Source organism: Lynx canadensis, chromosome B4, assembly GCF_007474595.2.
Source record: "Lynx canadensis isolate LIC74 chromosome B4, mLynCan4.pri.v2, whole genome shotgun sequence".
Lineage (NCBI taxonomy): Eukaryota > Metazoa > Chordata > Mammalia > Carnivora > Felidae > Lynx > Lynx canadensis.
In genome coordinates this window covers 121,490,811-121,511,660 of record NC_044309.1, presented here as the reverse complement: position 1 = coordinate 121,511,660, position 20,850 = coordinate 121,490,811, and the positions used below count along the sequence as shown (strand labels likewise).

The following is a 20,850-nucleotide window of genomic DNA, read 5'->3' as shown; positions in this document are numbered from 1 at the left end:
CACCAACATTATGTGTTCATTTATGATATTGTAAATTCAAGTTAACTGAAGAAAAGAGGTCCAATGTACTGAAAGAAAAAAGCATTTTACTAATGTATAGGAGACAATAATACCATAGGAATTAGGTAATGAAATATGACATAGTAAGAACAAAGAAATACTTAGCATGCTTTTGAGTAGTGTCCAAAAAAAAAAAAAAGAAATATTGCAATCAAGAAATAATTCGTTATTCCAAAATTTAAACTGTGTTATTCAATCCACAAATAAAAGAGGAACTTTTAAAAATGATGATACAAACATATAGGCAGAATTCTCTAATCTATATCTGTGAAAACTTTCTTTTGTAGAAGGGTAATGCTCCTTAGCTTAGGACAGTTGGTCCTTCCTCCACGGAGAGACAAAGGAATGAATATTTCATGGATTCACAGTAGTAAGTAGTACATGATAAAGATTATTCACTTTCTAAGACTGGACTATCTTCATATAAAGTAAAAATAGAATAATATTACAATCATAAATGAGTTTCCAATTCAATAAGGATCAACATAATGTTTGCTTAAGGTTGTACTGTCAATATATTTAAACCATCATATAAATCTATGCAAATATACAATGTTACAAAATGAGATGCTAGCCTTAAAAAATTGCTAGTGAAACTTGGAACAGTTCATCAGTAACATGAAAATATTCCATTTAAAAAAAATGTGTAATCCAGATAACTTTCCAAACTGGCACAATCCCAAGAATACCAGATAACTCTTTTCCTTCACATGCACATGGTAACTTGGAAACTACCAATTGATTTGCTGGCATCTCAACAAATGCTTGTGATATTTTTATCATTGTTGTTTTTCTTTTAGAAAGGTGTATCATGAAAACTGATCAAAGCACCCGTCATTATGCTGACTGGTCATGCAGGTAAGATGCAGAAGAACTCTAAACCACACCGATGAAAGGTAATGTGGAGAAGTTCTATAGGACCACCATGGCAGTCATTACTGACCTCTTTCTACTGACCTCCTTTTGTTGAATTCAGCCTCACTTCCCCTCCCCCGCAACTCACCTTTTGTTGGTGTAGTTCCGGCCTCTTTCTCTTTATTTGGTTCTGTATGGAAAGTACAAGCACATTTTTAAAAGTGTCTCAAAGAAAGCATTTAATTGTGTGATGAGCAATGAGGTGGAGGGTGGGAAAGAAGAAATTAATGACAACAGTACAGGTCATAAATGACACCACATATTCACTTATTACACTATACATGAGTTATGGATTTGGGAATTTATAATGTAGAATCCCATTAAGTTTAATAAAAGCAATGAATAACTCTGATCACTTTTGAAAAAAGTATACATAGGGACATGCAATACAGATTTTGTTAAAATATACTTAGCTATGCTGAGACTATGTTAAATGTGCTTATGTAGAAGTGAGTATAAAATGTGGGTCACTTCATTTTAGACCCCAAAAGGGACTGACTTTTTAAGGAAGTTTGACCCACGTAGTGATTCTAATTGTTTGGACTTCGAGATGATATTATAGTAATAAGCCGGGGTATACAATCTATAATTATACAATAGTTTCAAAGCAAATATTTTGGTGCATATACTAATTTTCTAGGTTGAATGGAGAGGCAATAATCAATGCAACATGAGAGCAGTAACATCCAATTTCATCAGCTGAGGCAGACCATCTAGCTTGCTTCTCTCCATCCAGAATTATATTAGTTTAGATATTTGCAAATATGTCTGACTTGTGATATATGTGAGAAAAGAATTATTTTAAGCATGGATTCTTTTTTTTTTTCTGGATGGGTGAAGTAGAGGTCTGAATCTTAGTTAACTAATAACTACTTTAACAGTTTGGGAGGAGACTTGCTTTAGCAATAGGAAGTCAGTATTGTGTGATGAATATGAAATATGCCTATGCCATAATAAGGGGAACTTTAGAGCAGCCCAGTGACCTCAACAGATCTGAAGAACAGAAGGGAGAAGTTATGTCTTCAATGGCCTGTAGGTTTTCAGTGTACTCAATATTGGCAAAAATAAATTTGTATGTGCAAGGAGAAAACACACCAAAGAAGAAGATCCTAAGAAGAATGTCACACATCTATACTGGCTAAAAGAAAACTAAATTGAGATTGTCCCTATTTGAACTCACATGGCACTGAGCTTCATTCATTCATTTTGACACATGGCAATATTCTTCTACACTGGTTAAGTGTTTTGAGTGTGTGAATCTTGTATTCTTAGCCGGGCAAAGGGGCTCCTATGGACAGTCAAATTTCTCAAAGTGGCTTCCTAAAAATGATCTCCAGATGGAAGAGCTTCATAATCACCTTTCAAATTTCCATGCAAAAAAATCACCAGCAACTGAGGCCTTTTCAGTTTCTGCTTTCACCTAGACTGGGTTGGTCTACAGTGACTTCTCACCCCTTGACTTCACACCACATTGTCAATTCAAGAAACCTGCATTAAATCACTTTCTGCCTTGTGAGATTCTCACAGTATTTCCTCGTGTTTCAATTTAGTGGTTGTATTATATTTGGTGGTTCTCCAGGCTGTATTTTATTTTCTATGTGGTTGTAAGCAAACTGAATTCAAGATAATGTTTTCTTCTTAGAGTTCCAATATTGTTCTTTTCCTTAGGTCTATGTGAACGTAAAAGCAGGCTCCACCTGTTGTGTGAAATAGTAATGCCCACTGTTGCTGGGCATCACATCTACCTGCCAAGGGGTTCACTGGAACTCTTTTTTTTTAATGTTTATTTATTCTTGAGAGAGAGAGAGTGTGAGCAGGGGAGGGGCAGAGAGAGAGAGGAAGACATGGAATCTGAAACAGGCTCCAGGCTCTGAGCTGTCAGCACAGAGCCCAACGCTGGGCTTGAACTCATGAACCACCAGATCATGACCTGAGCTGAAGCTGGATGTTTAACCAACTGAGCCACCCAGATGCCCCTTGCTGGAACTCTTTATTCCTGTTTTTTTTTGTTGTCACCAGGGGGACAACAGGGTACTATGAAGTGGAGGCGTTGAGCCTCAGAGGCCACCGAACCATCCTGGAAACTGTTTCTTGAGAAGTTGATGGTGACGTAGTTCACAAGAAAGAAGTGGGCTTTGTTTGGCTTTAGCTATATGTGAAAAAGCTCTGCAAATCCTTCATCCCCTCAGAAGCCCAGGCTCCACAACGCTAAAACGTGCGCATGACAGCAACTTTGGCATAACTAGAAGGGTCTCCATAAGTGTATGATGTACCATCCAAATCAGATTAATGTGAGAGGACTATACAAACACAATATATTATTTTTTATATCATTATTATTATCATTATTATTATAAACCTGTTACAACTGTGGTCATCCAATTTCTCTGGAGGAGTTAGATTAAAACTCACAGTTTCAATGGAGGCCAGATCATGCTGGGATGGAGGTTCTGTATTTGCAGCCCAGACGTGTGAAGTAGTGTTTTTACTCACCTGGGGGTGGGGCTGGGGCTGGAGCTGGGGCTGGGGCAGGCACTTCATTTTCTAGAAATGAAAAGAATAATGGAAGTATTAGTCTCACTTCTCTGAGAGAAAAGCTACTTTCCACAGCCCCAGGCTGTGCTCAACTCCAGGCAGTTAATCACCTGCACTGACAAGAGGGACAGAGCAGGAAAAGCATCAACCTGTGACCAAGACACACTGCCTTTTGGTATATGGTGTGAGGTAAGGATCTAAATGGAATTCTATAGATTTCCAGGAGGACTAAATGGAATTCTATAGATTTCCAGGAGGTGAGTTCGAGCCCCACCTTAAGTAAGTAGAGATTACTTAAAATTAAAGTCTTTTTTTTTAAAAAGCAACAACAACAAAAATTTAAAAAAACCCAGTTTGGTCTAACAGTCATCACTATATGCAGTCTAGACAGGCTGGAATGAGTGTATCAAGAATGAACTACACCTCAAAAAAATCAGAAAGGAGCAACACAGGCTGTTAGGATGCATTGATATCTTTTTTCATCACTAATTTTTTTGTGTTGGGTATAAACTTAAATTAAAAAAAATAACTATTTTCATTCAAATAACCATAAGTAAATATATTATCATTTACTAAAGAGAGAGAAAAATATAAAACCAAAAGAGAGAAGCATATACGCTTATAGCAGAAGCTAACATGGCAGGATACAATGTAGTTTGAAGATAGAACAAGTGTCCTTTAGATGGCATCAAGGGACATGCTTTAGTTTCTTCACCACATCATGGAAAGGATCTGTGGTGCCAGTGTTAGCCAGAAGACAAAACCCTTGGTAAAAGCCTTTTATTTTCAGAGATCTGAGTGCAGATGGAAATCTAATGTTGACCTCTTGGCTTTGCATGAGTTGTTGCAGCACACGGATATCAGAATACTCAGAGCAAGAGCCCAACTTCTTTGGCACACTATCTTTTGGACAGGGTCATTGTCACCCAATGCCCAAGAACATCTTCCTGGCTCTCCCTGCAGACAAATTTCTCTGTCTTCTGGTCTCTTTTTCCATAGCTGCAGGGATTACTTAATGACACAACTGTGTTTCATCCTGTTATTCTCTCTAGAGGGTCTCGGTTATCTCTTTAGTGAGGTCTACACTCTTCAAGTTCATATTCAAAGCCATTGCCAGTGGACACTTCCTCCCTCCCTCTTTTTAAGTGCACCACGGTGACCCCTCTGTTCTAGAGCTGGTTTCTCGTTTCAACTTCTGACCTGTCTGCCACCAAGAAGACGATGATGGTCTTCTCCCCGACAGACCTTTGATTATTCTCTGCATGTGATTTTATCAGGTAGACCTTGGTTCAAATCCTGACTCTACGCCTTATTAGTTGTGTAATCTGGGACAATTCCTTAATCTCTGTCAATTTTGGTGTCCTCATCTGTGAAATAACAAGGTGGTTATCTATGCAAACTGAAAGCACAGTTCCTGCCTATAGGTAGAGCTCTATAATTTTCAACTATAACTACCATCATTATTTGTCAATCTTTTTCTATCTTGACATTTCTCTTAAGATTCCCAGAGCTAATTATTCCCTTCTTCTCCCCTCCCTTATTCTCTTTGCATTCTGGACCACATGATAATACACTCTTTATTCACTAATTATTTTTTTTTTTTAATTTTTTTTTTCAACGTTTATTTATTTTTGGGACAGAGAGAGACAGAGCATGAATGGGGGAGGGGCAGAGAGAGAGGGAGACACAGAATCGGAAACAGGCTCCAGGCTCCGAGCCATCAGCCCAGAGCCTGACGCGGGGCTCGAACTCACGGACCGCGAGATCGTGACCTGGCTGAAGTCGGCCGCTTAACCGACTGCGCCACCCAGGCGCCCCTCACTAATTATTTTTTAACTATTTTCCATTTATCTCAGTATATATGTGTTTCTTTTCCCTCCCAACTGAACAAGAACAGAGACTTTTTTCATTCCTTTCCCACCTCTCTGGGACCTCATTTTATTGTTGGAAATACATTAAATGCATAGTGAATTGACAAAAAAGAATTCGAAGGGCTTCATTGGTTATCACATTGACCATGCTAAACAAAGGCCAATTTTTGTAAGGGAAGCTGTGATTACTCAAAATCCTGATTTGGAAGTAAGGCCAAGGGTGAATTCTAAACAAATAAATAAAGGAGAATTATCTTGGACACTGAAACCGTAAATGTATTCTGAATGTGAATTGTCCATACATAGGTCCCAGTGCTCTATGTAAAAGCCCCAAGATCGAAACAAAATGAGAATTTAAAAGGCTTAGTTCAACTTCCAATAAATCCACAGAATTTCAGTCATTAACAACTGACTATATCATACTAGAGAACTATAGAAATATTATAGGATATTAATACTGATATTTTTAGGATGTTTTCAGGAAATGGAAGTAGGAAAATGCATGCCTGTCTGGCATGGAGGTAGAGCCAGAACTTTTCCTTCTTAAAATCATAGAAACCCTGTTACTATATAGCCATTGGAGGAATAAATAAATAACAACCACTTACAGGCACCAACTGCATGAAGGACATAGTGTATATTAATTCTTTAATCTTTACAACTCTATCAAACCAGTAACTTTTTAAAAAATATTTTTTAAGTTTATTTATTTATTTATTATTTATATAGAGAGAAAGAGCATGAGCAGGGGAAGGGCAGAGAGAGAGGGAGAAAGAGAATCCCAAGGAGGCTCTGCACTGCCAGTGCAGAGCCTGACATGGGGTTCAAACTCACGAACCATGAGATCATGAATGAAATCAAGAGTTGGATGCTTAACCAACTAAGTCACCCAGGTGACCCTGAAATCAGTACTTTAATTATCCCCATTTTGCAGATGGCAACTGAGGCAAGGTCCTACAGCCCATGAAGGTTGGAGGCAAGCTCTGCCCCACCAGGTGCAGTCAGGTCTGCCTGACTCAGAACCTGGGCTCCCCAAGATGGGGCTGCACTTCCCTTCTCAGCTGCTCAGACTTGTGGAGGCAGAAGTGGATTGATGGACTTTTCAGAAATATTACTGCATTTTTCCTAGTGAATTGGCCTTATTGTTATGGCCACATAACCTCATATGGATGCTGTCCTTTCTGTAGAAGTGGAATATGCCTCAATTTCCTCATCTATGCAATAGAAATAATAGCATAACCTATCTTAAGAGTTATTGACAGAAACAGATGAATTCCTACAGGGGTAAATACCATATATGCAATCTCTCTTTTTGTGGCTATCATCATTATTGTCATAATTTTACTCTGACACAACTGTGAGAATGACACTCATGCCTTTCCACACATGCCACTTGCTAGGGATTTGCCTTATTTATAGGTCTGTGGCTGTATCATGTCAGAACATGTTTGGAATTGGGGTGGGGGCTGAGGAAGCATCTGGGAACTGAGCAGAGGTTGTAGGGACCATGCTCTTCTACTGTGGCAATGGTAATAATAATTGATTTTGATGAAAATTACATACATTGTAGAGTTTGTTTATGTAGATACATTGACCAATCAGTCAATCAATCTTGGTAGGACAGAAAGGATGAAAAGATGAACCCTCCATAGTTTTCCAAGCCTTTGAAACAAAAGAATTCCCGCTGTCCTAAACCTAGAGAATGGAGAACCGGGTGTAGTGAAGGTCAAGCAGCAAAGGAATTGGACTGGAAATGCATAGTTGCAGGTGAGTCTCAGGACCTGAGGTATCTCCTTTGCCTTAAAAGAGCTGTTAATGCATCTCTCTTACTCCAAGTCATATTTTGTCACTGACAGGTTCTGTGGTGCCCAGGTTTGCCCACCCCTCTAAAAGCCATTTGCATGTTCCCCAGATTCATTAGCTGCCTTTATAACAATCACTCATTCACAACAATTTCCATGGTACTCACTGAATGGGGACCATAGGAAGAAGGGCCCACCCAACCAGAACTCATTAAGCATAAATCCAACATAAATCTCACAAGAGTACGCATTTATAAGAGAGACAAAGATGAGGTGCCAGTGTTTAAGAAGCTCACAGGTAAAGGAACTACCCTTTTCTATCAAGTTAGTGACCAAACCAAGTGGCTTTGCTCTCTCAGAACATTCGAGACTCAACACCTCTACAGTCTGTCTGGTGCTTCTGAAATTGCTGTGTGGATATGAATCACCTGGGGATTTGGTCAAGTGCAGATTCTGATTCTGGGGGTCAGCGCCAGGCTTCAAGTTTCTTCATTTCTAACAGGCTCCCAGCTGATACTGATGCTGTCGGTCCACAACCCACACTTTGAGTAAGAAGTCTCAGACTGTGTCCTAATATCATCTAATTCTGTCCCATTTCAAATGTGATTGTGAATGTAAGGGTTTACCATACATGGGCACTTTTCCTCTCTCTTTGATCACAAGCTTCTTGAGGACAAGGCCTGTCTCCCCTCCTTTTCAAATTCTGCACAGCAGGTGCTCTATAAATATAGTTGATTGGCAGCCTGTTCAGTACGGCACAAAAGCCCCTTCTCCTCGCTGCCAAGAATCAAGAACCGTCCGCTGGCACTCCAAGGGCAGCTTTCTTCATCTGCACTACCCACAGGGAACACTATGTCTCCCATTGGCGACCCTTCTGCTGGCTGAATGCTGTGAGCATTCACCCAACCCCATCATTCTTAACAAGGGCAGGAGAGCAATTAGGCTAGAGTTTGGCCCTCAGTGCTGGTACAACCTTGGCCTTTCTAAGGAATTCCCCCTCTCAAAATCTGGGTTGCATTTCTTAGCACATAACCCTCAATCAGCCATGCTAACTCCCGGTCAACTAGCTTAGCCCTGTCCTAACTGTCAGGAGGCACTTGGCCTTGGGAAACTCTCCAAATCTTTAGATTTGGAGGAAAGGTTTATTTATTGAAGTGAGGCCCTGCTCTACTTCTGCTAATTCAAAACCAAAAGGCAAATTTTCAGAACTTTTCTGCCAGGTGAATAAAGTAGGATTTTTGTCCATCTCTTTCATCCTCCCCCGTTGTCTTGATTAGGAAACATACAGACAGGATGGAGTAAAGGATATACAAGGGATGTAACTTTTTTTTTAATAAAAGGAAGAAACTTGGAAACCCAGAAAGTAATAAGTCCAAGGAAATATAATATATATTTATAAATATATAATTTATAAATATATACATATATATTTATAAATATATATATATATATATTTAATGTTTATTCACCTTTGAAGGAGCAAGAGACAGAGCATGAGCAGGGGAGGGGCAGAGGGAGACATAGGATGCAAAGCAGGCTCCAGGTTCTGAGCTGTCAGCACAGAGCTCTACGTGGGGCTCAAACCCATGAGCTGTGAGATCGTGACTTGAACCGAAGTCGAACACTTAACCGACTGAGCCACCCAGGCACCCCAAAATGTTTTGTGGACAACATGAAAATTAATTAGATTCTGAACCAGCAACTAAAGTTACCTCGTGCTTCCTTAGGCAAGGACGGCTGTTCTTTGATCCTTTCTAGTTCACAGATATAGACTTACCCTCCCTCTGCAACACTGAAGCGTTTTCAAAGGGCTTGATCTATTTATGGTGGATTTTTCCTATGACCACCTACTGTAAGAAGCACAGGTATGCCACCAATGGCATGTCTGCACAGCGAGTGCCAGGGCACTCTAACTGACGGGCACTGGTGGCAGCTGCTAAACACACAGACCGTATGTGGCCGCTGGGGTCTGCTGAAAGACCAGGAACCCAGAAGCTCCATAAATGGTCTGCTTTCTCTGATGCAATCCATTCCTGTTTTCTACAATCAAGGGTTCCATGGTCAGTAAATTAAAGGGGGGGAAAAAACCAACTCAGGTCTTAGGAGGCATTAACTGACCTGCCTCTCTCTATGTATGTGTCTCTACACCAAAATGATATAAACACCCCAGCTCTCTCCTTCCCATGGGCTCACTGACTACATTGTTTGGCTTTTTTAAAAATGTTTTATGGGCTCTCAGGTGCAGTTTAATTTCGCCTTTTGATAGCATGGAGAACACAATTACATCCTATGAATATGTTGCAGAGGCATAGAAAAGACAGGAAGAACATGTAATAACACTTGTTATGTTATCATCGAGTGGTAGAATTACAGGTCTTTTTTTGTGGCTTTCCTTTTGTCACTTTTTTGGATAAAATAATTGTGCTAAAACCATCCTTTGGTAATTTTCTGTGCGGGAGAAAATTGTTATGTTGTTCCTCATTATGTATTCTCAAAGTCACATTCTTGGTTTGAAATAAAATATGTGAATGCTTTATATATTGTAAGCATCGTGGTGAATGAGGCTTTATCTGGCCGACTTCTGTTTTGTCATGTTTGGTAGTATAGCAAATTATCTTTCTTCCCAGGTTAAATATATAACATTGTCAGGTATATCCCTGGTGATAGTGGGATCTGACACTGTGTGCATGTTGCCGCTATGCCCAGCACAATGGAAACTGCTTAGTATAAAATATTATTTGTATGGAGTGTTCATAATACTAGAGAAGTTTTAATTATATGAAGTATAACTGTCACCAAAACTATCAGCAAACACAATGACGATGCCTTTTGTACTGGCCATATTCCTTAGGCATCAGAATCTAGGTTTGAGAAATAAATTAATGTTTAATCTACGTTTTTACAGTTAGATGCTTAATTTGTTCCCTATTATATCCATTATAGGCTGTGGGTGTGGATATCTTATACCTTGGGATTTAGGGATTTGGGATTAGACATTTTTTAGAGGCAATTCTTTATTGGTTTATAATAGTGATTCTTAGAGTATGATCTGGGATCCTTGAGAGCACCTGAGACATTTCTGGGGAGTCCACAAGGTCACAACTATTTTCATAATAATACTAAGACATTATTTGCCTTTTTCATTCATATTCTCTCACAAATATGCAAAGGATATATAATGTGTGATGACATCAACTCTCTGACAACTAATAGAACATGTGCTGTGTATTTTTATCTCTTAAAAAATTTATCAGTTTTAATTTCTAATACAGTATATATTGATAGATATAATGTGTGTAGGCTTTTTAGTTTTCTCATAGTTATTAAGCGCCAATGTATCTGAGACCACAAGTTTGAGAAACATTTAGAATTTATGATAAATCTTCTTAAAAAATTATTTTGTGTGTGGACACTTAAAAAAATAAACTTATGTCATATGCCTCATTCAGGAAATATCTGTAGCCTTGATGAATTAAATGAATGAAGCAGTCAAAATAAAAACTATAAATTGGTTTGGTGGGCTTAAATATAACTTATTTTCCTATGTGTACAATAATGGAGACAATAATAGAGACAAAATACCATCTGGTAATACCTCCCCTATTCAGAATTCAGCTATCTAGCAACCTCACTATCCAGAGAACAGCTGCTGACCAGTCAATTTAAAAGGGTGTCCAAAGAGCAAAATGGATTTGTTTCAAGCTTCTCAAGCCCTGGGCACTAAAAGCCTAAGTGCTTGATTCACAAGAGAGCCCACCCAGGTCCTTAACAAGCCTGGGAATTGGGACTCTGGTGAGGCAGGCCAGGGGTGGGATTTAAGGAGGCACTCACTCACAAGTGCCAACTCGACCCTTGCATGACTCTGAGAGTGCGTGCCTCCTTAAACATGATGCCCTAGGTGCCTTGTGGACACTCCACAGTGTAGCCCCACTCAGGGGGATTCCAGAATCCCCCTGGGGTCCACAGAAAAGAGAGGGGGACAGCTTAAAATACTGTCTGACAAGAGTAATAAAAGAAGATAGTGGGCTTCTAGCAAGGGATGAAACAGGAGAGCTATGGAAAATTGCATTCAAAATGCAAATATATGTAAAATACAAAAGCAAATAATTTGGGCTCTCAAGGCGTCACGTGGCACAATAACTGACATCTATAATTTAAGACAAAGTTATTTCCACTGTACTTTGGTTTTTTTAACTAATTAATTAATTTATTTATTTATTTTTGAGAGAGACAGAGAGAATGAGAGCAAGGAGGGGCAGAGAGAAAGGGAGAATTTCAAGGAGGCCCTGGCTGTCAGCACAGAGCCTGATGTGGAGCTCGAACTCATGAACCACGAGATCATGACCTAGACTAAATCAAGAGTCGGACAATCACCTGAGCCACCCAGGCACCCTTGTACTTTGTTTTTAAAAGTAAGAAGTAGGGGCACCTGAGTGGCTCAGTTGGTTAAGCATCTGACTCTTGATTTCGGCTCAGGTCATGATCTCACATTTCTGTGAGCTAGCAGCACAGAGCCTGCTTGGGATTCTCCCTCTTCTCTGCCCCTACCCTATGCATGCATGCATGCATGCACACTCTGTCTTTCAAAATAAATAAAAATTAAAAAAAAAAAGCAAGGAGTAAAATGTTACATTGAAGGCATGTTTCTATCCAAATTGGTTGAAATAATACGGTTTGAGAACAAAATAAACTCTGAGATTCCAAGGAGACCAGCTATTCAGAATGCTTCAGTCAATTAAATCCATATTCATTTACTGTGGCTAAATATTGCCAAAAACTGTATTCTAAGGTTCTGAATACATGAAGTCTACTTGTGCATCAGGTATGCAAATTTTCAATGACTCATTATTCAGCTTGATGGAATTTCCCTGAACCCACAGGATTTTTTCCCCTTTCCTTGTAGAATTGTTATTTTTTATAAGATTTTATTTTTAAGTAATCTCTACACACAGTGTGGGGCTTGAACCCACAACCCTGAAGTCAAGAGTTGGCAGCTCTTCCGACTGAGACAGCCAGGTGCCCCCCCACCCCACCCCAACCTCCAGTCAGGTTGGTCTTATGTCTTTCTAATTATGCATGTTTCAACTTCGGAATGTCATTCCACACAGGAAAAGATTTGAAATAGGGTTAGAATTGCACAGCAACAAATAGCTTCTCACTGTTAACATGGGGTTGGATTAAAATGAAGCCTTTTGCTAAGATCTGATGACTTGTTTCTTTAGCGTGATTCTTACCATATTTGAAGTAAGAGTCAAACGGGGGTTGAGTGGCATAGATGGGGTGGAGGTGGTGTGGGAAAATCTTTACTCAAATTGAAAAAGTTTAAAAATTTAGCACAGGTCACAAGGAAATTATTGCAAAAGTGATTCAAATTGTTAACAATTTCCCCTTTTAGTCCCTTATTCTGCCTCTCCCAGGGGTCTGTTCCTGGGCAGACCATCACCACAATCACAGCACTCTTATGTGGTTATACGGTTATCAGATAAATCTCTTAAAGGCCTTGCCCCAACGCATTGCTGGGCCTCCGATTGGGTGACTTTTTAAAAATAGAGGAAGGACAGGCCTGATGCCAGGTGGGGTCATAAAATAAAATTCCACAGCAGTAAACACAGTGGCACTCAATCAATCACAACCATATGTGGTCATGGAGAGTTCTTTATGTGACTATCTCAGAAATACTCAGACCTGGAAGACCCCACCTGCTAAACGCACCCCTGTGGGGAGAGAAATCTTAATGTTCCACAAACCCAAGCCTTTCAGCCGTTGGTGGCGGATATAGTTACATGTTCAACTGCACAGGGTGACTCTTTCAACTAAGTGGGAAAGGCCATGCTCCCACAACGGAACAGTGGGGAAACAACTGGTTATCTTCGTCTGTTTGACAACTGGAGACCCCTAAGTGGACATGATATATTTCAGTGGGAACACAACATAGGCTCTGGAGTAGAGACCTCTTATTTTATCTGGGCTTCTGTGGGTGAAAACTAAGATGATTCACCCCAAGTTAAAAAAGGAAATTCTCATGGCAGTGGCAGTGATGGCTATGATAATAACAGCAACTTCTTTGGAAGATATTATAAATATTAACAATAGTTATTAAATAAATATTAAGGAGAGAAGCAGTGGTTATTATGTACCTTACAGTGGTTGTTCCATGTTGGTGGAAATGCCCTCAAAGTTTATGTTAAGGGTAAGGCATTTAACACCTTATGCCAGATTCTGAGTTTGCTGTTTTAGAAGGAAAATACTTAAGTTCTTACATGGTAGGTCCTATTCTGAGCTTTTTACTTTATTTATCTTATTTCCTTCTTGCAAAGACCTAATGGGTCGGGTACTATTATTATTCACATTTCACAGAGGAGGAAACTGAAGCATATGAAGTGTAACTAACTCAATACATGGTACAGCTGGAACTTGAACAGCCTAGAATGTTCTATGAATAGTATACCTTGTTTATGTTACTGTGTTTAATAATGACTATGACTTAATATGCACAAGGGAAAAACCAAAATACTATGCAGAATAATTCTAAATCCATCTAACTTTAAAAAATGAGAAATGAAAAGAAAGAATTATACAAATATATTATTTTTAAGTTACAAGTAGAGCATTCTGTTGCAAGATATATAAAATTTTATAAAATGCAGAAGGTAATATCTGATACAAGCAAAGAATTTTGAGGAGTTTGAAAAGAGATTTGATACTATTTACAGGAAGAATTGGATGATTTTGGAGAAAAAGAAAAACATTTTCTAGCCTAGGTTCTTGCAAATATCTATAGTACAAGTCAAAGAAAATGAATAAAACAAAAGTAAAGATCTAACATCTGACATATTAAACATAACTTTAGGTCCTATATTGATGTGTCAAACTGGCCCATAAAAAAGATTCCTGAGGGACCGTAAAAGGGCAAAAGACTTATCAAAGTGGATTTCAGACTTGAAAGGCATAATAGAAGCCAGATTACAGTTAGCTTTTTATGAACTCATTTTTAGAGAGAGAAATAAGCATGTAACGAAATGATCCTGGTTTGCCAAATCGACCACTTCACTCCCCAACCTGAAGGAATCTAAGACTTTACTCTGGAAATGCATAAATAATACACTGCCGATAATATAGAAATGGAAAACCCATAAATAATCTGCCCCACGAATGGGAACATCCTGAAATTTGGCTTACTGTCTATCTGCGTAGCTGTCCAAAACAAATGTACTTCTTATAAACTAAAACTGGGCCTAGCCACGCAAAATAGAGCACATGATATTGTCCCTTTGATGGTTTGGGGCTGTTTTTATAAAAAGCTGTGGGGACAGAAGCTTTCTGTTCTCTCTGGTTATGAGACGCTTTGCATACTTACAGGAAATTAATTGATAAGGTCTTCTTTTTCACAGTTTCATATTCCTTAATCACTATGCTTTCAAATTTTCGGAAACTGCTCTTGAATAAACAATGACTACTTCATAATTACCCCAACTAGGAACACTGTAATTCAGTAACTGCCTTTCCACATATTTATTGGGTTTTCCTCGGGTTTAACAGGCTGGACCAACAAGGACTCCAGAAAAGACAGCTGTTCCTATCAAGAGCTGATAATGGGATAAAAACCAAGAAAGGAGACATGGCCGTATCCCCTCAGGTACACACATAAAATGAGTTTTGATTTTTTGATTTTTGATTTTTGATTTCTAGGGCTTTAATTCTGTTCTTTATTATCTAACACACCCAAGTGTGTCTAGAGATGAGATCTAGAATTACCAGAAATCACAGGCTGCCAAGAGTATATTGTGTCTCTTAATATAGGTTTCAAAGACAAATTAAGGAGGAGTGCAGATAAAAATAGTAATTATTAACAATAATAAAAATTCTTCTCCGTGTGTGCCTAAAGAGCCTACAAACACATGTTAGAGAAAATAATTATAAGAAATTTCTGCAAAAATAACAAAAATGCTTTTGCTTTTTAGGGCTGTAAAAACCACAGAACTTATTTTCTTTCACAACTCTCTAAAATTTTAAAAAGGGATATATTTACTTACAAAAGTATGGCAAAAACATTGTTTTCATATTTGCTCAAATTTTTTAGAAAGACCACTTGTTTATTTATTATTATGCCCGTGCATTTCTTTTTTTTTTTAAATTTTTTTTTTTTCAACGTTTATTTATTTTTGGGACAGAGAGAGACAGAGCATGAACGGGGGAGGGGCAGAGAGAGAGGGGGACACAGAATCGGAAACAGGCTCCAGGCTCTGAGCAGTCAGCACAGAGCCCGCGGGGCTCGAACTCACGGACCGCGAGATCGTGACCTGGCTGAAGTCGGACGCTTAACCGACTGCGCCACCCAGGCGCCCCGCCCGTGCATTTCTTAAAAGTGACTTCAGCCAGGGTGGTTTCTTCACCATTCATGTAGGATTCGGGGATACTTTGAAATGGCTATAAATAAGGAAAGTGTGAATTGTGTGCCCATAAGGGGCCTAAAATAAAATGTTTCAAGGCCATGTCTCGGGTCCAGAATAAAGGGAGTCATTGAGGGAACAGAGGCTTGCAAATGCTTTCCTTTTCACTTTCACTTGGGACCCTCAGACCCACTGAAGAGCCCAGCCTTTTTCTTTGCTCATTTTCAGGAACTCCCTTACAGCTGACTTTGTTGTACTTTGAAAGACCCGGAGAAGACTTCTTCAGATTTACTGGATGAGAAACAAGGATACAACTTGTTTTTTCCAAAGTTTTTTTAAAGCGATATATTTAGGGCACTTGAGAGGAAAGAATTGGCCAGTCCTTTATTTATCTTCCTAACAGGTGCAGCCCGGACAGTCATAAAAGCAGGCTACTGAAAAAGAATGATTTTGCCAAGTATTAAGCTTCTCTGGTGTGCATGCATTTGTCCCAGAGTATTCCTTCCAACAGCAGAGAGCTCAGATCTACACCACTCCTCTCCTGTACAGAATGGCAGAGTTTTGTCAGGGGGAAAAATATTGTGACATTCACTTATACAACTTCTTCATTCCTCATCCAAATCTTCAACTTGACCTAAATGAACCATTTCAGATTTGGAGGAAAATAGTCGCCCTTGATAAAATAGCTCCTCCCTCTGCTCCCATTCTTTCCCTTACTTCTTACAAATTAACTTTTCCCCAATTTGAATGAAAGGTAATATTCTATATGTAGGGTGACTTCTCCCAAAACAAATTTATTTTGGTGTTTGAAATAGGCCTTCCAGTCTCATGCAGGTGGAAACTGAAGGTCAAGGAGTAAATATGAGAGGAGGTTGGCCATCACCAGGGCACCTTTTCTGATGATGACTAAGCTTTGGGCAATGCTGAGAAATAAGCAAGAGGTGATGAATCCTGCTCTACATTCAGATAGATTTGGGGCAGAACTTTAAGATGTGATGAAATCTCTAGGGACCAAGAAAAAAAGATAAAGCAAAGGAAAAACTTCTATGGACTGAAAGAAAGTTATTCTCCTTTACCACGTTCCCATCCATTCCTACTGAGAAAGGTCAAGATAGTTTTGACAGATAGATCCTGTATGTTGATATAACAAAAGAGTCTGTAGCAACAATGCCATACCTTTGATTCCTGGAGTTATCAGAATGGTCCCTTAAAGTTGTGGCCATAAATGAACCTATGTTTTGTCATGTTTGAGTTTTCAAGAAGAGATTTGACATGGAAGGTGAGAAAGCTATAGTGTCTTTCCCAAAGCTTTTTGAATCATACCCAGGCAACAAGGAGAACTTTTGCCTTTTTCCTATGAGTTAAGTACATGAAATACAATAGGGCCTGGTATATCACATAACAAAAAGTGAAATTGGTGTTAAGGCCTCAGATAATTTTTCTAGGTCCTGTAGATTCTGATAGTTAACAATTGTCTAAGTATATTAAAGAACCAGATTTTAATGATCACATACTACAGAGATAAAATTCTGATGAAATCATTTTATGGGTTTAAAAGCCATTCATGGCATTTTTAAAATATTAGAGGTTCTACCACAGAAGTATTTTCTAATTTCTAATTAGAAATTTTCAAGTTTCATGTTGATAAAGTCACTCTTTGAAGGAAAAGAGAAATTTCCAGTGAAAAGTGATTCTTTTACACATTAAATGCTCAGAGGCAATTAATCATGAGGGCTTTTAGAATAGATACCATGTTGTATATGTCTCTGAAATCCCAGAGACTAGCTTACAGTAAGTGCTCAATTAATAGTTGATGCATAAATATATGTATCAGAAACTCGGGGAGATTCCCACAAATCTGAAACTTCCATCCACATCCTGTTACTATTTGATTGGAATAACTAGGCCTCAGGTTCTGCATGAATCCCAAGCAAAAGATAGGCCTTTTATCTGGAACTGACAGTAAAAATACTATAGTTGTCTAATGAATAAATGTACAATTGATGAAGGTGGAGAGGAGGGCAATAGGAAATGGTTACTCCTTAAAAATAACGTTTTCCTGGGGCAACTGGATGGCTGAGTCAGTTAAGTGTCTAACTCTTGATCTCAGCTCAGGTCATGATCTTGTGGTTCGCGAGTTCAAGCCTCATGTAGGGCTCTGGGCTGACAGTGCAGAGCCTGCTTGGGATTTTACCTCTCTTTGTCCCTCTGCCATTCCCCAACTCACACATCCTATCTCTCTCTCAAAATAAATAACTAAAGTTAAAAAAAAAAAATAATGCTTTCTTTCTCCAGAAGGGGTTACTGAGCCATCCAGAATGTTTTCAAGAGTCTAAATCAGAACTGTTGACTAATTACTTCCATTAGACTTCCTCCTTGAGGTCCAAAGTTACACCTGTCCTTCCTCCACCTCCTTAGAAGATTTTAGTTCTCCCAAGACCCAACATGAAGCTCCCAGAATTTGGTCACTGTAGGTTGGGAGGCAGTTAAGATAGATATCTTTTACACATTCAGATGCTGAAAACTCAGCCTCTTTTGAGGAGTTACTGCATCCTCCTGGATCCTAGGCTCATGTGTCCTATCAAGAGTCACAGCAAGTGGTCATGTCCTTCTTGGGCATGGTTCTCCCAGGTGGAGAGAAGATGTAAGATTTATAGGAGCTGGAGGAACCTGTCCCTTGGAAGTGTTTCTGCAGATAGTTTAAAGTGACTCTGAAGACTTGGTTTGGTGGCAGGTTTTATTCTTGAGGCTATCTTTCAGAGGGATCCAAGCGGATGGAACAAAACCAACCCCAGGGAAAATGAAGTAAGTTAGGAGGAGGTACAAGGACCAGAATAGTTCCTGAATTGCCATACATCTTACTCTTTAATGTAAATAATATGAAAGTGCAATGATTTCACCAGGAAAATTATGTAAGGTGCAGTTCCTTTAAGAACCCATTCTGCTGGTAAGGAAATGGAAAAAATCCCTGTACTTCCTTAAAGGATTTTAAATACATCAGTAACCCTCTTTTTATCCCCACTCCCCACCATCCAAATTTAAACTAACCGCAGAATCTATGAGTATAAAATTACTGTCCTGGGGGGTGGGGGGACTCTTACACAGAATATCAACCGTGCATTTATAGCAAAAGAAGATCATGGGGACCTTGGCATCTGTATTGATTTATTCAAAAAGAAAAAAATAAATATTTGGGGGGAGGGGGGAATGCTGAAGTTAAAGATAGATCTTCCTTTTCGTAGCTCTAAAATTTCATGGTCTCTAAAAGCGGAGTGGGTCAGATTGAGTTGTAAAACCAGACCAAAAGTAAAACTTTATCACATCTAGCAACCAACGTAATTTGATTGGCTTTATAAACTCTACAGTCTATCATCTTATTTATTAGTTTTTCAGCTTGTCATTTTCAATTGAGCATTAAAATAACACATGCAAATTTATCCACTAAATGCAAGATAATTAAAACAATATTCTGTCCTTAGCCAGGAAACATAGAATGCATTTCATCCAAATAAGCCTTGAAGAGGCTAGTCAAGTGACAGATCAAATAAAAAGGACACTTAATACACATGTAAATCATTTGCATTACAAATAAGACACTTTAGCAGGGGTTGGACTCACTGCCTGGTAGTTGGGATTAAGTTCCCATATTAATGCATGCATTTGGTGTGGTTATTTCGGGTGGAAGACTTCATCCATCAATGCCTCCACCACTAAGTAAAGCCAACCTGTAAACTGATCACCACAGCCTGTCAACACTGGTTACTTAATTACATAAAGAAAATATATTTCAAAGACTTTTGATAATTTGGGTAGTATTTCAATTTTAGGCCCCATGTCTAGCATCTTTTTCAAGGTTCTTCAAAACAATGACTAAAAGCAGTTTTAAGAATTAAAAGTGAAAATACTGAATACTATTTTTATGCTTCTGCTCATCTTTTTTTTTTTTGCTTTATTTGCAGAAGTCAAAAATAAACTCCTGAAACCAATACTGCACTGTATGTTAACTAACTCAAATTTTAAATTAAAAAAGAAAAAATGCAAAAACTAGAAAAACAAAATAAAATAAAATGAGCAGTGTTTTTAAAAAAAAGATGTCAAAAATAAGATTTGGTAAGCACTAATGAAGACTAATATGAATGAATAATATTTTAAAAAGACATTTCCATTAAAAATTAAGCTTCCTGTACTTGTGCTGTTAATTTGTGTTTTTCATTAGTCATTTTAGTAATTTCTAATTCTAATTTATTTATGTTACTAATTAGTACTTCTTAAATACTGATTTTTTTTTATAAAAGGGAGAAATTTTATTAGAGGAAGCATTTCTTCTAATGAAGAATCTTATCCTATTTTCAGTGTAATTATTCTTAAAAGGCTACATATTAAGAATATGTCTATAAGAAAAACCATTGAAGAACATAATGTAGCAGCGATATTCAAAGACATTCTCTTTTACCCAGTTGTCTCATTTTCTTTGCATGCAAGAATTTAATAATATAATAAGAAACTCCAAAAGCACTGATAAAAAAATAGCTTCATCTGTATATCTGTATATTTTAAATGTCTTCCCATGAAAAAACATATAGCAAATCTGGAGATGTTTGTTGCAAATTATTTTTTAAAATCTGATCAAATTTATTAACTAAGAAAGCATTACAAGCTTCTCCCACCACCCACAAATTGCAAATACATGGTGAAAAATTTGTGATTGAGCCTGAGAAAATATGCTTGAGAAGGCAATATATTCACCATGAGCAATTAACATCCTTAAATTACACTTTGAGGATACCTTTCAACTGAATGATAAAATTATAATTTGATCATTTTAGTCACTATCCCTTCATAAGCCATCTTTCTCAGATATTTTTCAATTCGTTATACTCTTCCTATATTTTTCCTCTGGTCTGTGTACTGTAAAGGATCTTTTCCTTAAATCACAGTGATTCTATATTTTATAGTCTGTTTAAGAAACTGGGTATTTGTTTGAAAATAAATACCCAAATGAGCATACTGTATTCAAAAGTACAACAAAGAGATTTATGGATGAGTCTTACCCTCTTTCTTAGTGGGTTCTGGCATGACCACAATAAAACGTTATTCTCCAAAAGTTTGTTCCCCTCCGATACTAGTTGATAGAAACCCCACAGACAGTGAGAGATGGTGCAGGTCAGCGTGACAAGCAGCTGGGGAGAAGTCCAGTGCTTTTATACTGTGTCTGCACAGCAATCACGTTGGCACCGCCCTTTCTTCAACACAAGGATGCTGAAACTTGACAGCTAT

General features: G+C 38.3%; 1 protein-coding gene across 1 annotated transcript in view; it reads right to left on the bottom strand.

Moving 5' to 3' along the window:
* MYBPC1 (myosin binding protein C1) overlaps positions 1 to 20,850 on the bottom strand; it is a 98,151-nt gene that overhangs the window by 66,669 nt on the left and 10,632 nt on the right. The window contains 4 exon segments of the mRNA XM_030322304.1: positions 1,064 to 1,105; positions 3,469 to 3,492; positions 7,938 to 8,071; positions 9,035 to 9,223. Of these exon segments, the coding sequence (XP_030178164.1) occupies positions 1,064 to 1,105; positions 3,469 to 3,492; positions 7,938 to 8,071; positions 9,035 to 9,223 (389 nt within the window).